The following is a 15,361-nucleotide window of genomic DNA, read 5'->3' as shown; positions in this document are numbered from 1 at the left end:
TCTATCTATCTATCTATCTATCTATCTATCTATCTATCTATCTATCTCTGTATGGACCAAGCATGTAGATCTAAAATTCTAAACATAACCTTTTATCTCACACAAAAACTACACTGGCATCAATACTCAGGTTTTCCAATATAATATATTCTTTTCTTCTGTTACTTCTCTATGTTTCCTGGCTTAATCTGAGGATCATCCAATCAGTGTAAACTAGACACGATGAAGTCCTTTTTAATGTTTCCTTGCATACTTGTTACTCTAAAAAATGCTGCCTGAACACATGACTCCCCTTCCATGTGGACTGCCATGGTCCCAGCCTTCATTATCACGCCCTAGAATTCTATGCTTCTTTTCTGATGGAACCCAAAAACCTTCTCTTCCTCATTCAGTTTCAAAATACTTTTCATTCATCTTCTAAAAATACACATTTGCATCTGCCCTGGTTGGCACTCTATTTACATCTCCATTGAAAGGCCCAAGGAATTTAACATTCTCTGTAAATGGCCAAATAGGAAGTAGTTGAGGGCTCAGGTATCACAGTCATCCCTTACACACAAGGATAATTGTGGTTAGGTCTCACAAAAATTCATTTACATATGATTATGTATTATAAGATTATTTTGACTTGCTCCAATTATTAATTTAAAGCACTATAAAACTATTCTTCATGCATTTGTCATACAAACAGCAGGCCAGATGTGGCCCATGAGCTTTAGATGCTGGCTCTGGCCTAACCAGGCTCTTTTGAAGCTCATTGTCCACAATGATGCATAAAGATCCTAATTCAGGGTGCCCATCTTGTTGACAGGTGAGCGTATCAGAGCAGACAGTCCCTCTCAGAACCACCACACTATGGCCCATCACACTTCCTCTGGTCTCTTCTTGAGAATCTTTGTGGTCTTCGCTCCTGCTTCCCACCAAACCTCATACCAGAGCTTACATTTTCTCCACACTTGTATCTTTGCATATGCTGGTCCTTTATCTAGGATATCTATCCTATCTTTTTCCCCTTTGGAACCGTTAACATAAACTTGTTTATTAAGAGCTCTACCAAACATCCCCAGCCATAGCATCTTTCGTTATTGTTTTTACCAGCAGTGCAGAGATAGCCCATTCTCCTTTCCACGTTATTTCTGCAGTAGCCCTTACTTCCAGCACTGCATTGTTGTAACGCTCCTCTGTGATTCTACAGAAGAGCTGACTCCTTTAGCTTAGGGTTTCCTTTAGCAATGACAGCACAGAAACTGACTCTTATTTTCCTCTCTATGCTTAAAGATAAGCAAAGTACTTAAAACCTAAAAAAAAAAAAAAAAAAAAAAGTGAACCAAGTAAACATTACACTTACCAGCTGGCTCCTTAAGTAAAGGCTGATTTTTTTCCCCCTTTTTCTTTTTAATTTTTCAATGTATAATTTCTCTGTGTACCCTTGGCTGTCCTGGAACTCGCTTTGTAGACCAGGCTAGCCTAGAACTCAGAGATCTGCCTGTCTCTGCCTTCCAAGTACTAGGATTAAAGGTGTGTGTTACCACTGCCCAGCAAGGCTGAATTTCTTTTTTTCCAATTTTAATGCAATTTGAAATTAATTAAGGACAAATATTAAAAGTTGTAGATGATTCTTTCAGAATGTTCTACAGATTTCTCCTCTTGTTTTAAAATTATCTCTGCCTATATAGAGTTGAATCATTATTTCTCCATCAACTCACAGCATGATTTTCATACTTATTTTTAAAAATATGATTAGAATGTGTCAGTCAAAATGTTTGAGAGTGAACGGTGAAATGCTTACTTGCAGGGAGTTCTGTACTTCAGCTGACCTACACAAAAACAAAAGATGCCCTGCCTCCCAGTTACACCTTGGGTATACCAAATGAATAAAAAACGGCGAGGGTCAAAATTTTAGAAAGATACATATACCAGAAATTCTCAGCCCAATAGCCAAGGCTGATTTTCAGTGTCAAGGAGTGATGTATCTGCTTCCCTTAAGTTTTTAACTGTCATCTTTAAACTTTATGATTGTGTTTTTTATCAAACATGAACATAAATGAAGCATAAAATGCTTAGTAAAGGACTACACTTAAAAGCAGTTAATTAGGCTTTATCTCTATTAAGTGGGCTTATATATTTGTAGAATCCGTGTAAGTGAAATGGCAGCAAAAAGGACTCCCAGGGAAGCAGGCACAACCTTTTCTAGTAAGAACAAAGGAATTAGTCACCACGCGTGCATTTCAGCAGTAACTGCGTCTCAGTTCGCTCTACTTGCAGGAGCTGATCTTGTCAAATCGTACAAACTGATAGCGCCGGGAAACTCTATGGACTCTGACTCCAGAAATTAACTTTGAACAAAACCGAATTGCAAAGGGGCAAAGCAGCACTGATATTTATTCAGAAGCACTCGGTCACACCAAGACATTAAACGCTGTCCCATTTCTGCGGCATACAAATGGTTGGTTCTCAATAGAAGTCTGACAGAAAGGAAAACTAGCAACATTATCACGATGAAGCTAAAGTTTCCAATTTTGAGGGTTAAATAACCACAGGACCCGGGTTAATAGCATGTCCTCAGTGCCACGGTGACAATGCTTTAAACAGGCACTAAAAGAGCAGCTATTATTCTGCAATATTAAGCATTTTTCCTCATAAAAGTGTTTCATCTGTTGGGGCTTTCCCCAGGGATCAGACATGTCTAAGTGCTTTCTTGTCTCTCTTCCCTTTTGCTCTCTCTCCTCTCTCGCTGCTTAAATCAGAAGGTGTCAAACCATTTGGAAGATTATCATAACAAAATGTTTTTAACAAAGTTTGATTTTAACAGAACTGGAGGCATCTTAGCACTAACCCAAAACTTTGGGAGGTTCACCAACCTCTAGAATATTTTTTTTTCTCCAAACGCAGGCTGTTCAAGTAGTGCTTTTCTCCATCTGTTAGCATACCGTGCTCAGAATTACATTGTCATATTTAAAGCAAAAGGGATCATTCCCCTTTCATAGTTTAAATTCAACATAGCACTGTAACTGGAAGACCAGTGTTTTCCTATTTTGTAAATTAAATTAAATATCATAGAATTACATGTAGACAAAATTCCCTCTAAAAACTGAGACACTCTGAGAACTGAACAAACTCGGAGCTTGATGTAAAACTGAAAGCTGCACAAATACCACAGTGAGAAGAAGACTCTAAAGTGGTGAAGTGAAGTGTCTACTTCTCCGCCTGAATTTTTCTTTCTGTGTGTGTTTCTGTATGTGCATACGTACGCACACACACATGTGCATGTGTTTGTGTGTGTTTCTAATTCAGCAAGCTCACAATGCTTGCAACCCAGAGTCCTATTTTAATTTCGAATGAGCGCCATGCTCACTTGAGTTCACAACAACGATCAATGTACCACAATATCTCATGATGAAAACACTGCAATTCAAAACCTTGCTGCAATAAACCTGCTCATAACAACCATCTGAAAGCAAAAGTCTCAATCAACTTCTCATCTAAATTTTACACCTCCTCAGGAAACACATTCCTTATTTTTGTATCAACTCCATTTCAGTCTGCTCTTAGCACATCTCCTCTTTTTGTCTCGTTCACCACTGGCAGAAGAATCTAGTTATTTTTGTAAGCACATTTCCTCATAGTCTTCATTTCAACATTTCTATTAGATGTGGAATTAATAGGAGAGGTGGTGGTGGTAGAAATGTGTCACTTTTTTATATTGATAAAGAATCACTTAAATATTTGAGCACTGTAGACAAACGGTTTTGTAATACATCAGTGACTCCCTGCCACACTCATCATTCATGTGTCTGGGTGTTTTGCTTGCCACATCTCCGCTTTCTGTAAGATGCCTGAAAGCTGTGTGTGAACGGAATGAGTAAGAGTCCCACTAACAACTGTCGGGAAGCCTGTGGCAGAATCTGTGGGACTCCCTGGGTGCTGAGTGCACAATGTGATTAGGGCATACCTGGTGAGGTACAGCTGGCGCTCGGACTCGCCCAGCAGCTCTGTTACTTGCAGGCACTCCTCTCTGGCCCGCGCTGCCTTCTGCTGCTCCTGCTCCACGTGCTGCTTGCTTTCGCTCAGTTCTAGTTTCAATTTCGCTATTTCCTTAGGCAGACAGAAGGTGAAAAAAAATCCATATCAAATATATACACTTGAACTCAAAATTAGTTCACTTTTATTTCTTCCATGAATCATACAACAATAAAAAATAATTGGAAAATTTAGACTAGCTTAAGAGAATCATCACATTCACAAATGCACATACATGAGGTCACTACAGATTGTGAGAATGTGATTTAAAACATAAAACTGAGTGTGAATCATGAAAATGATTGATCACCTACTTTCATGCAATCGAACCTGCACTAACTCTAAAAGGGTGACATCATTTAAGAGATATGATCAGATACAGGCAGTGATGTTGATCAAATGTGTGACATTTCTACTTCAATTCCTGGAACCAAGATTTACAGTTTTATTTGGATGTCATAGAAACAAAATTAAAGGCTAAAACCATTTTTTTTTTTTTTGAGGAAAATGTGAAGTGTTAGACAGGCATTAGCACACTGTTTAATAGTATTTGTAAACAGTTTAGAAACAGAACCAGCATAAGGACCTCTGGCCTGAGCACACGGGACTACGGCACTTTACATGCCAATACTGAGCCTGGCCACATAAACATGTATGAACATGCACAATTGTTCATTATTTGGTTTGAGAAAGAAACTGCTTACCCCACTAATACTCCAACGTTTCAAAGTAAAAACTTACACTGTACATATTTTGGATAGTTTACGCATTAACGTAAAAATATTCGTTCATCACAGAACATCTATGATACTAAGAGACTCAAAGGAACTGGACATTAAAAATTAGACTATAAAAACAAGAAAAACAAAACGTTCAGGCATATTTTCAACTTCATACATAAAAGTAAGAAGCAAGTTTGCTGCATAAAATGCAGTAAGTTTTCATGTCTGACCAGATCATTTCAGCACAGTATTTACACATACTTTAAAATGTTCTTAATGTCGTCAATATTCTGAGTGACTTCCAATTACATTCCATACATAAACTAAGATGAAGCAAATGACTCATTTTTTCTTATATTTATAATTCTTTATTCAGTTTATCCCATCAAAATAGTATATTACCAACAGTGTGATAAAGTAACTTGACTTAAGTTCTCAAATATTGTTTTATTTTTTGAAAATCCATATACTTAGAGGCATATTATTTTCATTCAAAGTAGGTTTCTATTTCTTTCAGATTGGAATACCAAAGAAACTTAATTACTTTAAAATATTTTAAGTTATTAAAGTTATACTGACATTTTTGTAGTCTTATAATCAAACATAGCTAAAGTTGTAAGACTTAATAGAAATATCAGTAAGCTTTATTTGCCTAGAATTTATGAATAAGAGCAAGGAAGTCTAGAATTGGAGTTATGTGTTGGCATTAAAACTTATCCTAATATTTGCTTTTACATCAGGTTATTTATAAAAATCTGTGCTAATTAAGATCAACCCAGAGAATTCCCCCCCTTTTTTTTCTGAATTTAGCAGGTAACAATTCATGTGGTAGATCACACACACACACACACACACACACACACACACCCCTATACACAGAGACAATTAAAATACAACATAGACAAAAACAACAACATATTGAGTTACAGAGAAAATACATGCCTCATAGCATGGACAGATAGATGAGCATGGGTAAAAAAGTGGGAACAAAGTGAAGCCACCAAAAACCCATGGGTGGGAGGAGGGGATCACACCATATGAGACCATGAACTGTAGGTTATATTTTCTTATGAATGGTAGAAGACAATGGCTTAAACAGATACACAATTTGAGAAGCTCAGTTTTAAAAACAGGATCAATGTGTATGATCAATTTTAGGCAGCAAGGAATGACAGATGGGAAACCCTGAACAGATAGCAGCAATATTCCAGACAGGAGAAGTAGAGAGACTTAAAACAGAAATATAAAAGAAAAATGGCGATTTAACAGAAAAAAGGAGATGTATCTGCTGGAGAGCTATCTCAGAACGTGGAGGACAGTACTCTAGTTTATGAGCCAGCCAGTCTCGTCCACCTGACAAGTTTCAGGTTTAATGAGAGACCCTGTCTCAAAAAATAAGGTGGGAACAATAGAGGAAAATACCTGACATTGACTTCTGACCTAGACACACATTCAGAGAAATGTGTTTGTGTGTGTATGTATGTATGTATGTATATATATATATATATATATATATATACACACACACACACACACACACACACACACACAGAGCAAATAGATAAACTAGTTTATTTCATTGAGGATACAAAAGAGTGACAGAAAGAAAGCAAATCCCAAACTCCCTTAAAAAGAATAGATTCAATTTTTTTGCAATTTCTAAATAACAACACATGAACTTTATTTACAGCAGCTGTTTCGTATCCTCACATAGTAAAGCGGCTGCTCTGAAATTCAGTCAAACTTATAGGCAGAGAACACTGTTTCGAGAGCTCATAGAAATCAGAGCTTCAGCACTTTTCGCCTCTGTGACCTTGGACAAGTCACCCAACTCTCAGACACTTTTTTAACCTAAAATCAAAGTGATGACCAGAGCTAGTTCTCAAGACTGTGGTGAAAACCGGAAAGGATGAGATCAGGAAAGAATGACCTGGCAAAGGATATCTGATTGAGCCTCCCTGACTAAGGGCTGAGGGTGCAGATCAAGGCGAAGCACCTGCCTAGAGCATGTGAAGCCTTGGATTCCAATCCCAGCACCACCAAGCAACAAAGCAATTTAATCCAATAAACCTTCCCTTCCTCTATAAAAGGCCAGTCTTGGTATAAACTGAACAAAATGTTATCTATTCTATTTTCAAAATTCAAAATTCCTTTTTTGTTAGGAAGATGCTTCCGATTATATGTGCCAGCAAAGGAGCTCACTGGGGCAGATAATGAAAACCAACAAATAATCTCACCAGTTGGATGGAGGTTCAACACTTAGCTCCCTGAGTCAGGAAAACTTGCCATGGCACCGAGTCCAACAGTCAGAAGAGAAACCTCTTGCCAGAAATGCCATGCTCCCACTGGCAGGATAACCCTGTGCCTTACCCAACTAGGTCAGGGCTGTTTTCTGGCTGCAGATTAGTGGCTGGGGATGAAAGGCCAATGATAATCATAGGCCAAATGTACATTCCTCTCAAAGTACACTATTAACCTGATGTCTACAATGCAGTCTGACATGGCCATTTTTTGGCCAGCTGAGTGATAGGAGGTCCACATAGCTTTACACCTCACCAAAAGACATACCTCAGATCATAACCACAAGAGCTGCAAGTGTAGCTCACTGGCAAAACACTGGCCTCGCATGTGCCCAGCTGGGGACACTATCCTCAGAAACAGAAGAATAAAATAAAATGAAGACAAAATCATGAATTACAGTCACCAGACTGACAAAAGGTGGCAGCTCTTATGAATGACTATTTTGAACCTATGGCTGGGCTGTGTAAGTCACAGGCCGTAGGGGAGTGGTTAATCTGCTGAATTGATACCGGAAGCATCCTTATGCCACATTCATGTATCAGAGCATCTCCTCAACCTTCACCAGAGAGTCTTCTTGCAGTAGATGGCAGTTAACACAGAGCCCCACAACTGGCCGTGGAGCACTCACCCGTGAGTGAGATACTCATATTGCACTTTTCTCTATAATGCTCTGGAATCTTTGCCAAAGCAAGGGTAGAAAGTTAGTCAGAGGCAGAGCTGAGAGGTAACTAAGGAAAGAGCAGTTTCCAGACATAATAGGGCAGTTACACCTACAAGCTCACAATGATGGTGACAGCATGCACAAGACCTGTGCTGCTCGAGTCAGACAGGGTCCAGCCAAGGAGGGAAGCAGGGGCAGGAGCTCCATGCCTTGCAGAGGAATTACCGTCACGTGGTAGCTGCTAAGAGAGGGACAGTCGGTTTTCTTTAAGGGTGCTACCCCTGGTCAGTTTGACCACACTCCAGGACAGGCGCCATTCCCAAGAGTATTAGGGCAACACAAACTAGACTCAATTGGTTTAAAAAAACTTATAAGAGAGAACAGGACGTTTGGTGAGTGGGGAGATGGGGGTGGATCTAGGAGGAGATGGACAAGGAATGAGCATGACTAAAAAGCATTGTATGAAATTCTCCAAGAATTAATACAAATATTATTTTTAAAAAGTGGTTATTTTGTGAGAATAGTAGCAGACATTATGGTATGATGAAGAGAGACTTTATTGTGTGATTTTTTTTCTTAATCACATACATTTATAAATTTTTTATTGATTAAATTATCTTATCAAAATAATCACCTAAGTCAAACTGTATTCATTCATTATGGCACGTCGTCAGCTCATCTAACATTTCTCTTCGTGTTTTTAGAAATGTTTCTTTTTAGTGTCCGAGTATTTTGCCTCCTTGTCTGATTATGTACCATGTGAGTGCCTGGACCTGCAGAGGTCAGAAGAGGGCGTCTGATCCCCCAGACCTGGAGCTACATTCAAGTGCTGGGAACTGAGCTTAGGTCCTCCTTAAGAGCGGCAAGTGCTCCTAACCACTGAGCCCTCTCTGTAGCTCTGGTATTCATATTTTAAATGACAAATTACTATTTCTGATTTGTAATAAGACATTAGGCATCATCTTCTTTGCTAGGGTACATAGTGGCATGTAGCTCCAGTCCCAGCTACTTAGAAAGCTGAGGCAGGAGGATGACTGCCATGTAGGAGTTTTATGACAGACTATACATCACTCTAAAAACTACTTAGAAAGCTGAGGCAGGAGGACCACAGGTGTGTAGGAGTTCTAGGACAGCCAGGATTACAGAGGCACTGTCTCAAAACATGTTTTGACATCTTTAATATTAGAGAAGGCGAGAATGTGGTAAAAGGACCAACATGTAAAGAGTAGGAAGACTAGAATTTAAAAATCCTTGCACTACTAGAAGGAAGAACCTGTGGTTTTGAAGCTGACATAATTTGGCAATGTCAGTTTGTCACTCAAAAAGCAGTGGTCAAATTAATACAACACATTTTGAAAGTAAAGCAGTGTATGGTACTGAACGTTAATGCAGAACCATCTGCATCAGCTATCTATGGGAAAGGAAAGACTGACCAGAGACTCAGCAGATACCAGAGGACAGTTTAAAGACCTTCCCATGATGCAATTGATATCATCAGCCTGTAAGATATGTTGTCTAGAGGAAGCCTAAAGCCCCTCTGGGTGAAAGGCAGAACAGGCCCGCTTACGTGCAATGCCATGTTGTAGCTGTGCAGTGGTCACAGCTACATTTTACATGGCGAGGCATCAAACGCCTTCACTGTCACACAAGGTTCTATTGGCAGCACCAGAGTAGAGCAGAGAACAATTAATTTTAAGACCTCCTGAGGAAGCAGGATTCTATGTGAATAAATGGATAAGTGACCCCTGAATCATCTTAGAAAGGACTCACAATGATGCCTTTCATTGCAGCTGATACAGAAGGTTTGCTGAGCCCATTCTAGGGGTCCTTTTCACAGCTACTATTGTTGGTGGCATGTAACGCTGGTTCATATGTTTTTATTGTGGGCCTGAGAAAACACTGATACCATATGTTCAGGCACTGCCTTAGCATTCTGTATTTTAAAATCTCATTTTGTGTTCATGACAACCTTGTAAAAATAAGCATTCTATTTCTGTTTCACAGGTGAGAAGACTGAAGCTCACAGATGTTAAGGAACTTATAGACGATTATATAGTGTGAAGCTGGGATGAAAACTGGGTTAGGCTGATTTCAAGTCTCAATCTTTCTATTATACCACCCTGTCTCTCTAAACAGGCCTAGACGTAGCATAAAATAAAAACCTCACAGCTCACAGCCTGGCACAGGTAGAAGACACAAACAGCAGGTTACTGGAGATGATAAGATTCGGATGGCTTGGCTCAAATACTATGATTACCATTCCTCATGCAAACAAAGCCATGACCACAGTTCCCACTGAAGAAGTATTTTCGTGCCAGTATAAGCCAGTGTAGGACTGGCATCTTATTAGCCTTCCAGAACAAATTCACGTATTTCTGCGAAACTTGTTTTTCTAGTTACTTCTAATTAGTTTCTACTGTAAGCAAATATTCCTTAAAGAATTTTTAAAATGTCCTTTTCTCTTTCTATAATGTTAGGAGAAATAGCCACTAATGAATTCAAAAGCACTTCCTGAAGGCTAATGTGGCTCTCAGGCAAAACCTGTGCACAAAACAGATAAACTCGGGCTAAGAAAGACACTTGAGATGAATCAGACTAGATTACACTGTAACAATACAACAGAGTTTTGGTTAAGCCACAGTTACACCCATTGTTCTGTCATGCTAGTGGACTCAGGGCAAAAATAAGAATGCCATAGCTCTGCAGTCCCTGCATGAGAGCGGAGATGAGAGCTCTGTCTTTTGGACTAGTTAATAACAGCTTCATTTGTGCTGTAAGGACAGGGCAGAGGGACGCTTTCCAGTTTCAGTAATATAAGTCTGACTTACTGTAGACAAAATACCAGGTCATTCAGTATCTCTACATTTTTCTTTAAAATTTGCTGCGCTTTTCCCCCTAATTCTATCATGTCCTAATTCTTTCAATGTCCTAAAAGAGTTTAAATATAACAATCTTACAGGTGTGATATACATATACATATGTATATTATAATATACATATACACATATAAAACCACCATGGACAGAGAGATCTTGAATATAGTATTGTTAGAAATATAAGGAAGCATTAAAATAACCTAGATAAAGTAAATTTCCAAAGAAGATGTGATCTTGGACAGCTATGAAAGAAAAATATAGTAAGTTTTTCAAATGATGCATGGCAAAGAGTAGTTAAAGTTTCATGAACATGACTAAAATTGACAAGTTTCACAGATGAAAATAAAGATACCCAAAAATGTAAATTAAAAAGAGGTAGCATTAAATAAGATAATTCTGAGGGGTGGAGAGATGACTCCACTCTGAAAGGGTAAAAAGACAAGACAGTGATGAAGCAAATGGAAAATTCAAAATGATGGAATCAGGACTATTTCTCTCTAGATTGTTGATAACACCATTTATCATGGGGAGTCTTATTTAGTTTTATCAGGTACGAGTTCCCTCCCTATTGTGGCTTAAGCTGTTGGTTGGAGGTATCTGGCCAGGACAGTCATGACTGTGGTTTGTATAACTAGCAGCTAGGTAGGGATACTGATAACCCCCACCCCACCACCGCCAATGTGCTTAGCACCTTCTAACACTATGCGAATTAGCCACCAGGTAAGAGGCATCCAGGTCAATACCAGCTTCATTTCTTAATTTCCTGTGATAAAAGCATGTAGAGTGTTCATCACAGTGTCTTATTCTCAAGTACTGGCAGGCAACCAAGAGCAATGATAATAATGTCTGTTACTGATTTAGAGGTCTTAGAAACCCCTGTCCAGCAACTCTAAAGTAGCTATCCCACAACTGGCACAGGCTTTTTGGTAGTCTATGAATTTGTAGGCTATTATACCCCATGTGAGAGGCTGCTCTCATCTGCAGACAACCTACTACTACCATTTTTCTAAATTGAAATGGTATCTAATTGCTATTTAAACTCATATCCTTATATACATAGCTCAGAGCATCTCTCATCCTTCATCAAAGAAGCTTCTCTTTGCAATGGATGGAGGCTAGTACAGAGAATAAGTGATTATAGAATGTTCAGCCCCAAATGAAAAACTGTAACATGACACCACTACTCAAGTCTTATGAAGCATCAAGGAAGAGGAAGCAGAAACGATGTGAGAACCAGATGACTGGGTGGACTGCTGTGGAAAACTGTCTCCCGGACATGCAGGGATGTATTCATGACCTCTCAACAGCTGTGGTGGCTGAACAAGACCTGCCCAAGACCCCACCAGTGAACATCCCAGCATGGATAATAATAACATAATTATTATATATAAAAATTGTACCAAGTCCTTTCAGTGTTGCTTGCATGCACCTAAGCATAATAGGGCTGACCACTCAGGATGGGCAACTTATTACGGAGCTCATCCCTGAACAAAACTGATTCTTTCTTCTTCAGTCTTCAACCTTGTAATGGAGGCAACCTGACATAATATGATAATTTCATTTTTTATTTAAGTTTATTTTTCATAATTTATTTACTTTACAACCCAGTCTTGTCTCCTTGTCTCCCTTGTCTCCTCCCAGTTCTACCTCCCTCTTCCCCCTCCCATTCCCTTTTATTTTTCAGAAAGGGGGAGTCCTCCTGCCCTATCCTCTGATGCCAGCCAATCAAATCTCATTAGGACTCTCTGCATCCACTTCCTCTGTACCTGGCAATATCTCCCCACTGCTGGGAAGTGATCAAAGAGCAGGTAACAAAGTCCACGTCAGAGATAGCCCCTGGTCCCATTACTAGGGAACCCACATGGAGGCTGCTGAGATGCCTATCCACTACATCTGGGTGGGGGGTCTAGGTCCTCTCCATGCATGGTCCTTGGTTGACACATCAGTCTCTGAGAACCCCATGGGCATATATTTGCTGGTTCTATTGGTCTTCTTATGGAGCTACTATCCACTCTGGGTCCTTCTATTCCCCCAATCATTCCTAAGACTCCCTGCGCTCTGTCCAAAGTTTGGCTGTGAGTCTTAGCATCAGCTTTGATCCTCTGTTGGGTGGAATCTTTCAGAGGACATTTATGGTAGACTCCCATCCTGTTCCCTCTTTTCAACCATTTCTGGTGTCTATTCTATTTGCCCTTCTGAATGAAAATTAAGCAGCTCCCTAGTGTCCTCCTTGTTATTTAGCTTCTTTAGGTCTGTGGATTATAGTATGGTTATCCTGTATTATATGGCTAATATCCATTCATGTCTTTCTGGTTCTGGGTTACCTCACTCAGGGTGACCTTTTCTAGTTCCATTCATTTGCCTGCAAATTTCACAATTTCCTTGTTTTTAATAGGTAAGTAGTAGTTCCATTGTGTAAATGTAACACAATTTCTGTATCCATTCTTCAGTTGAAGAACATCAAGGTTGTTTCCAGATTCTAGCTATTATGAATAAAGCTGCTATGAACATAGTTGAGCAAATGTCTTTGTTCTACGGCGGAGCATCTTTCAGCTAATATGACCAGGAGTGGTAGAGCTGGATATTGAGGTAGCACTATTCCCAATTGTCTGAGAAAGTACCAGATTGATTTCCAAAGTAGTTGTACAAGTTTGCATTCCCACCAGCAATGAAGGAATGTTCCCTTTTCTCCACATCCTCACCAGCATGTGCTATCACTTGAGTTTTTTATCTTAGCCATTTGGATGGGTTTAAGATAGAATCTCAGACTTGTTTTGATTTGCATTTCCCTGATGACTAAGGATAATTTCATTCCTAAATATCCATTTTATTCAGAAGATCAAAGAATTTGTAAGCAGCATTACTACTATGAAACTATCTCTTTCCGTTTCAACGAGCAACAGTAATGGAAGAAGTATATGCACTTTGACCATGACTTAGTGCAGTGAGTAAGGACAACTTTAAGACATGAGAGACCTGAGTCTGCTGAGTCTGTCAGTCCATAGCACATGCATATCCCATGAGTATCTCACAATACTAAATACAATGTCATCAAATCAAAACCTCTCCCTACAAAACTAACTTGTGTATCTGTTTCTATCTGAATAAAGAACTTATCCCAACAATGGGAGAAAAATTGCATAAAATTTTTGAGAAAGGGTACGTGTGCTGGTTAGTTAGGGTTTTTTGGAGGGGGGACAACTTGACATAACTGAAGCCATCTGTGAAGAAAGACTCTCATTTAAGAAAGTCCCCCCACAGACTTGCCTACAGGCCAGTTTGATTAATGACTGGTGTAAAAAGGCTTAGCCCACTGTGGGTGGTACCACCTCTGGGCAGGTGGTCCTGGCTTGTGTAATAAAGTCAAGCAAGCAAGCCAAGGAGAAAGAGCCAGTAAGGCCCATTCCTCTACGGCCTTTATGTCCTCCAAGTTCCTGTCTCCAAGTTCCTGTCTAGAGCTTCTGCCCTGACTTCCCTTCAGGACAACAAATTATAACCTGACATGAACCCTTTCCTCTCCAAGTTGCTTTTTGTCATGGTGTTTTATTTCAGCAGTAGAAAGCAAACTAAGTCAATATGAATGTTTGCACTCTAAGAGAAAACTGTGGCACTAGAAACAAAAATAAATATGTGCAAATCAAATAAGGAACAACTTAGATTTTTCAAGAGTAAGTTCAATCATATAAAATGTCCCTTTCCTAAAATGATACACCACTGGAATGAAACACATTGAGTTTATTTTAGTAAATATATTACAGTAAGACTTTAATAGCATATCTTGGCAGATTGGAAGGGGTCAGTAATACTTGCCTATGTTAAATGGGCAATAAAAATCTTTACTCTTGTCATTGGTGAAGATCCTAGAATTTGCCACCACAAGTATCCAGAGCCTACTATAACTGCCAAGATATCGGCTGCCTAAAATTCCCAGCCTAGCCAAGTATTCAGTGACACCCAACACTTCAAGTATTAAGTTTAATGTTTCAGCAAGTAGAAATGCCCTGGGCTGGTGCCATCCCATCCAGGGCAGTGTTTTTCGATTTTGTTTTGTTCATGTTTATATCATACGATCTTTGTTTACAAAGTTAATAGACTTAAAGCTCTCTGGATCTTTTGAAGTTCCTTATTTAATAAAGTGCTCTGTCCCACATGCTATAATATACTGAGATACTGACTATCATAGTCTTATAGGACTGTCTGTGAACAGATATGACTAAAGAGATTCATGTTGGTCTGCATTTCTCTGTTTTATGCTTATAAAAGAAAGGTCTATGTTAGAATGCTTAAAGCAAATGACAAAAGGGCTCAAGTAATAGACAGGAACTACTTTCTAGAAAGAATTTGTTAGCAATATATTCAACATTCCATCCAATCTAATAGAGGGAGAAATCATTTTCCATTTAAAATGTCAACATATAAAATTAACTTTGTATGCAGGTTTTGCATATAATATCTAAATATAGATATATATTTGAAATATATGTATAGTATAAATTATAATATATTACATATGCATATATATAATATATTTAAATTGACTTTATGCTATTTACTGTATTTAATGAAATAGTGCCTGAAATGTCAGTTTATAAAAAGATTCAAAAGCAAAGTCTGGCATGGTGGTTTATACTTGTCATCCCAACATCTGGGGCGTGGAGGCAGAAGCCAGGCCAGGCTCTGCAGCAAGTGAAAGGCCAACCTGGGATACAGGAAATCTCACTGTAAAGAATGAAAAAGAAGAAGAAGAAGAAGAAGAAGAAGAAGAAGAAGAAGAAGAAGAA

General features: G+C 38.9%; 1 protein-coding gene across 3 annotated transcripts in view; it reads right to left on the bottom strand.

Annotated features, from left to right (window-relative positions):
• Positions 1-15,361, bottom strand: part of Sdccag8 (SHH signaling and ciliogenesis regulator SDCCAG8) — a 208,062-nt gene that overhangs the window by 102,693 nt on the left and 90,008 nt on the right. For all 3 annotated transcript variants that reach the window (XM_055608693.1, XM_055608699.1, XM_055608704.1), the window contains one exon: positions 3,953-4,095. In XM_055608693.1, the coding sequence (XP_055464668.1) occupies positions 3,953-4,095 (143 nt within the window). The remainder of the gene's footprint in view (positions 1-3,952; positions 4,096-15,361) is intronic.

This window comes from Psammomys obesus, unplaced genomic scaffold, assembly GCF_907164565.1.
Source record: "Psammomys obesus unplaced genomic scaffold, mPsaObe1.curated_primary_1811, whole genome shotgun sequence".
NCBI lineage: Eukaryota > Metazoa > Chordata > Mammalia > Rodentia > Muridae > Psammomys > Psammomys obesus.
The sequence above is the reverse complement of the archived record's forward strand: the minus strand, read 5'-3'. Positions and strand labels throughout refer to the sequence as shown.